Source organism: Solanum stenotomum, chromosome 6 (genome assembly GCF_019186545.1).
Source record: "Solanum stenotomum isolate F172 chromosome 6, ASM1918654v1, whole genome shotgun sequence".
NCBI classification, from domain to species: Eukaryota; Viridiplantae; Streptophyta; class Magnoliopsida; order Solanales; family Solanaceae; genus Solanum; species Solanum stenotomum.
This window is the reverse complement of record NC_064287.1, coordinates 59,173,398-59,179,516: the sequence shown is the minus strand read 5'-3', so window position 1 is coordinate 59,179,516 and position 6,119 is coordinate 59,173,398. Positions and strand designations below refer to the sequence as shown.

Genomic DNA, 6,119 nt, shown 5'->3' with positions numbered 1-6,119 from the left:
ATGAAATATGGAGATTTGTGTGTTTATATATGCATAACTTGATTTTCAGTCGAAAAAAATTTCAACCCGATTGACTTATTCGGGTCGTAATTTGGGAGGTCGTTTGAGTTCTTTTTTGCATTTTTAGTTGGTATAATGTATCGTTGAATCGAGTGTGTATCAGAAATAATTTTTTATCCGTTAATGGATAGGTAAGATCTATTTATATTATATATTTTTTGAATTTCAATTGTGTAACTATATGGATACGTTGTTGTTGTGTAATATATTATATATGGTTGATCTCTCGATTTCGTAAAACTTCACAAATTAAATGAATTATTATTTTTTAACATTTTTGGTTTACTAGTTTATTTTGTTGTTGTTTCAATTTTTTAAGATAAAATATATAGTTTAGAATACAGTATATACAACATGTTTTTAATACTAAAGACACTTTGTCAATACAATTATGTAATTTTCGCTTAGAATAATAATCGAGTATTACAAAAACAATCGAGATGAGAAAGAGATCACTGATGAAAGCTTTTAAATAGCTAGAATAGTACTAAATATAATAAATATAAAGAGTGCTAGACATGGATGAAGTGAAGGAAGGGGCACAAATAATTTGCAGAATAAGTATTTCGAATTTTTGAGATAAAATATATAGTTTAGAATAGAGTATATATAACATGTTTTTGATACTAAAGACACTTGGTCAATACAATTATGCAATTTTCGCTTAGAATAATAATTGAGTATCACAAAAATAATCGAGATGAGAAAGAGATCACCGATGAAAGCTTTTAAATAGCTAGAATAGTACCAAACATAATAAATATAAAGAGTGCTAGACATGGATGAAGTGAAGGAAGGGGCACAAATAATTTGCAGAAAAAGTATTTTATCTTGTTTAATTGTTTAGGCGTCACGTGTTGATTCATGCACTTTATATGAGAGATTGTCAATTACGTGTATAGTAAGAAGTAATCCTTAATAAATGTTAGATGTTCAATTGGTCAGATTCTTAGTTTAGATATCTAAACAAAATTGTATAATTTTCTATTGTCCTAGTTAGAGGTAGAAATACATCAAGATTTTGCGTGCTTACTTATATTGCTTTGATTTTCATATTATGGATCTTGGTTCACACTTTATGGAATTTCCACTAGAAAAAGAATTCAGACATTTCTCATTTACCTATTATGGAAAACGTTTGGACTTTGTCTCTTTTCCTTTCGTTCTCTTTTTTCTTTTATGAATTGTTATAAAAAATGGTAGATTGCACATAAAAGGATTTGGGTGGGGGGAGCGTCTGCCTCCTCTATATCCAACAACTAAATAAACGGTAAACTTGTAATTTCTTAATTTTGATATATAAAGTAAATGAGTACATCAAAATCGGATATTTGTGCACTTTGTTCGAGGAAAAATAGAGGAGGAGGAGGTTTCACAATTGGGGAAAACTCAAATGGGCTTAAGAGTGAGAAGCCCACTCCATGAAACAACAAAATAATAAGCCCATAGCTGTTGAGGCCCAAACACTAGTTATAAAAATCAGAGAGAGACTACACTGCTTACTCTTTTGAACGAATTGGATCTAGGGTTCTTACAATTTTCTGTGCCTTCTTCGATCTACAGGTAAGCGATTTGCGATTTTCAGACCTTTTTTTTCTAATATTTTTGATAAAAATATGTTCTTTCATCATAGATATATGTGCGTGTGCATAATTCATCTAGGAATTGCTATTAATTCCGAGAAATTTGGATGAGATTGTGTTTTTTTGACTCAGAACATTCATTCAAGAGGTTTTTTTTTTCGTTTCTAGTTTTGTTTGGTGTTTAATGGAGCTGGCGTTTGTGCTAAATTCATTTGAAAAAAATGTAATTGAGCTGTTTTTTTTTATTAAGAAGTCATATAATTTGAGAAATGAGCTAATTGGGTAGTTTCTCTCGGCATGATGAGAATTTGTAATATATATGTGCTTTTTGACCTTGAAAATTCATTCAAGATGCCTTTTTTAGTTTTAGTTTTGTTTGATGTTTATTGAGGTGGCATTTTGTGCTAAAGTGATTGGAAAATAGTAACGGAGTTATTTTTATGTTTAAGAGATCATATAATATGGGAAAGGAGCTAATTGGGTAGTTTCTTTTAGAGAAGATGTGGTGGTATGATGATATTTTGTATTATATGTTCTTTTTGTAGGTTTGTTTGATGTTTTATTGAGCTGGCATTTTGTGCGAAATTCATTGGAAAAATGTAAAGCAGCTATTTTTTATGATTAAGAGATCATATAATCTGGGAAAGGAGCTAATTGGGTAGTTTTTTCAGAGAAGATTCTGCGTTATGATGAGATTTAGTATTATATGTGCTTTTTGACATTCGAAAAGTCATTCATTAGGCATTTTTTCAGTTCTAGTTTCGCTTGATATTTTATTGAGCTTGCATTTGTGCTAAATTCATTTGCAAAAAAGTAATGGAGTGATTTTTTTATTTTTTTTATGATTAAGAGATAGTATAATTAGGAAAGGAGCTAATTGGGTAGTTTCTTTCAGAGAAGATGCCGCGGTATGATGACAGGTATGGTGGCACGCGCCTATATGTTGGACATTTGTCATCCCGAACGCGATCTCGAGACTTGGAGGACGTCTTTAGCAGATATGGGAGGTAATTTTTTAACCATTCATTAGTTTTATGCAGTGGTTGGAAACATTGTTAATCAAATTTGAGTAGTTGGAAATTGAGATTCCAAGAGAACAAAGATTGAACTTTTTAGTTGTTTATTTTTGGTAGTGGAATGAAATACGCCTGAGTAGAGTAGAATAGATATAAAATAAAGGGTTCATATGGTTGATCTCAACTTGTCTGGTATTAGGTGTTGATTGACTGATTGCTGTACCTAGTGATTATTTATTGTGATCATTTTTCAGAAATGATGTTGCTTCTAGTAGTTCACAATCTTTGTTCTTGGATGTAAGGTGACCTTTGGGGGTAGAGATGAGACACACAAGTCATTACAGTGGCCTTTGTTTTTTTAATTTGTAGAAAATGTGTGAGAGCAACACCCCGTGTCTTGGTGTTTTTAACTCGAATAATGTTTATGAAGGTTTCTATGTTTTTGCCCAATCCGGAGGTTTGTGGTGGGAGGTTGCCCTTGATGGAATGGTTCCCATTCTTGCGGAGTGTGGCGATTCTTTCTATAATGTTATTGCGTATTTTTTTGATGGAAATGGCACAATCCAAAAAGTGGTGTTTAGTTCATCTTTGAGGGGCGAAGTATCAACCCTTTGGTTCTTATGACTTGATGGCCTTACTGTTTCTGGAACCCATTTACGCAGAGTACGTGATGTGGATATGAAGCGTGACTATGCTTTTGTGGTACGCCCTTCTTTTTCTTTTTTTTCACTTCTTCATTAATGATATTTAATAGGGTTGTAGGGTGATCATCTAATCCTTATTTCATATATTTGTGATTTAAGATTCTCTCTCTTCTCCATATACTGCTAAATCTAGGAGTTTAGTGATCCTCGAGATGCCGATGATGCAAGATACGGCCTAAATGGGCGAGATGTTGATGGAAGCCGCGTTATCGTGGAGTTCGCCAAAGGGGTGAGTAACAGTTTGGATTTGATGTGTTTGTAACTGCAATATGCATAGTATCTTTATGTTTTATTTGTGCAACTCTAGACACGTGGACATGTGCATCTTGAATATCAATGCAAAAAAAAGAACAACTAAAAAGAATTTCAGGCTTTATGCCCAATGAGTGTTAAAATATGGTGGAGCTGGTTTGAACTCAATTATTTTGGAGATGATGCTTCGGTTCTCAATATAAGTATTTTACTCTACATTTGGCATGTCACGGAGGGGAGAAAGAAGATCTTGGTTTATCACTTTTCCTTTAAGTAGTTAAGTTGCTTCAAGGATTTGTTTTCTTGGTATTTTCAGGAGTTATGCACGCGTTAATCTATCTAATGTTCCAGATTGGTTAAACAAAAAATTGTCCTTTTTATGTTGTAATTTACTTGCATTGCAGGTGCCTCGTGGTCCAGGTGGATCTCGAGAGTTTGGTGGCAGAGGTCCTCCTCCAGGTACAGGTCGTTGCTTTAATTGTGGAATTGATGGACATTGGGCTCGAGATTGTAAAGCTGGGGACTGGAAGAACAAGTGTTACCGCTGTGGAGACCGAGGTCATATAGAAAGAAACTGTCAGAACAGCCCCAAGAAATTGAAGTATTTTCCTAGTTGCCACCTTATTTCACCCTGTGTATTTTTTGATGTTCTTGTATACTTTAATGGTTAATGTTATTATTTGTTATTTGAATAACAGACGTGACCGAAGTTATTCCCGCTCGCCATCTCCTCGGCGTGGAAGAAGCCGCAGCCGCAGTTACAGCAGAGGTCGTAGCTACAGGTCTCTCACTTTGCTCCTTTTTGGAATGTGCTCCATTTCACTTCATTGACAGCTTTAGTCTTATGTTTTGAGATTCTGAATTGGCATTGTCACTCATGGTTACAACGACATACCCAGTGAAACCCCACAAAGTGGGGTCGGGGGAGGGCAGAGTGTACACAGTCCTTAACATTGTCAATCATGGCTGAAAACTTGAAATAATACCATGGATAAGTAATTGCATTTGTCCTTTCATAGATGTATTATGTGGATAATATATGAAAGCTTGTATTGTTAAACCAAGAAAGTGTCATGTTATGGCATCACCTACTAAGTGCTAACAGATTCTGGTTATCTCAACTAACTAGCCTTTATGGTATTAAAACGTATTTGTACCCATCACTTTATCTATCTATACAAATAAACAAGATATTAACATATACTGTGTTTGATTTCTTTGCAGCCGATCTAGGTCTCCTGTGAAGAGGGACCGTAGCATTGAGCGTGAAGAGAAGAGATCAAGGAGTCCTCGCCAACATAGGCCATCACCACCTCCATCAAAGGGAAGGAAACACAGCCCTTCACCTGATGAAAGAAGTCCACAAGAGAGAGGTACGCCATCACCAAGGGATGATAGGGCAACCAATGGTTCTGACCGCAGCAGGAGCCCTAAAGATGATGCTAGAATGGATGAACGCGGAGATATTAGCCCTGTTGAAGAAAATGGCCGTAGTCGCAGCAATAGCCCCATCCATAGGGAGGACAGAAGCCCAGTGGAGGACGGAAGCCCAACAGGTGACTATGAAAATCATGGTTCTCCAAGGGGTTCTCCAAGGGGCAGTGAGTCACCCTAAAATGTGCATATGATACATTGTGGTAAGTGAATGTTTGACTCACAACTATGCATATGATACTGTCAGTGTGGCAAGTGAATGTTTGACTCACAACTATCTCATCCTTGGCACTTTGATTTTGTAGTAGTATTTTTTCCCTATATTTGGAAACCATGTAATTGATTTTTCTTAGAATGACCAGAATTTGCACATGGTGTGTTCTATTTTTGAGACTACATTAAAAACTTGCTTGGTGTTATGTGCTTCAGCTTGAATTTGATTGGTATCCTCGGAACTCTGTTTGAAAGTGATCTGTTGTGGGGAGTGGCGGATACCCACATAGAATGATTACAATGAAACTACAGGGTCGTGTATGTTATTTGTGCAGCTGGCTTTTGGTGTCTTTTGATCTGGTGTTGGGAGTGGCAGATACCAGATAGCATGATTACAATGACTTCTGGTAATAATATGTTACAGTCTCGTGGAAAATCGTGTCGGAGTTCAAGATGTTAGACATGAATCTTTCTACGTAGTACTCGTAAATTTGTTTTGAATCAGTGTGGATATTGTGTTGTGAATATCAATAACTCCGAGAGCAGTAGTTGCTTCATAGGGCAACTACTAGCTATCCTTGCCGGAAGTTTGAATTTTCACTAAGGAGATTCATCAGTATATAAAGAAGTAATCACACGAAAAAACTAAATATAGGATCGAGAGGGGGATATGTTGGCTCCTCCTCAATATGAAGAAAGGGTCAGTTCCGGATAGAATTGCGAGAACCAACTTTTAGACTATGGTCTATGAGAGTGAAAATTGATTTCAATCGGACGTCTTATCATCATATAACATAGTACTAGTAGTGTGTCAAACAAGTTCAACATCAACGATTTCCCAATGCAAATCTAATATT

At 35.6% G+C, this 6,119-nt stretch overlaps 1 protein-coding gene across 3 annotated transcripts in view; it reads left to right on the top strand.

Annotated features, from left to right (window-relative positions):
- Window positions 1-5,417, top strand: part of LOC125868316 (serine/arginine-rich splicing factor RS2Z32-like) — a 79,648-nt gene extending 74,231 nt beyond the window's left edge. The window contains exons 1-7 of one of the 3 annotated variants that reach the window (XM_049548970.1): window positions 1,511-1,623; window positions 2,539-2,650; window positions 3,322-3,361; window positions 3,497-3,592; window positions 4,020-4,216; window positions 4,314-4,397; window positions 4,840-5,417. In XM_049548970.1, coding sequence (XP_049404927.1) covers window positions 2,544-2,650; window positions 3,322-3,361; window positions 3,497-3,592; window positions 4,020-4,216; window positions 4,314-4,397; window positions 4,840-5,230 — 915 coding nt within the window. In that variant the 5' untranslated portion in view covers window positions 1,511-1,623; window positions 2,539-2,543 and the 3' untranslated portion in view covers window positions 5,231-5,417. Of the gene's footprint in view, window positions 1-1,510; window positions 1,624-2,532; window positions 2,651-3,089; window positions 3,362-3,496; window positions 3,593-4,019; window positions 4,217-4,313; window positions 4,398-4,839 lie in introns of those variants that run through there. The other 2 variants (XM_049548971.1, XM_049548972.1) reach the window with 2 other exon arrangements.
- The last annotated feature ends 702 nt before the right edge of the window (window positions 5,418-6,119 follow it).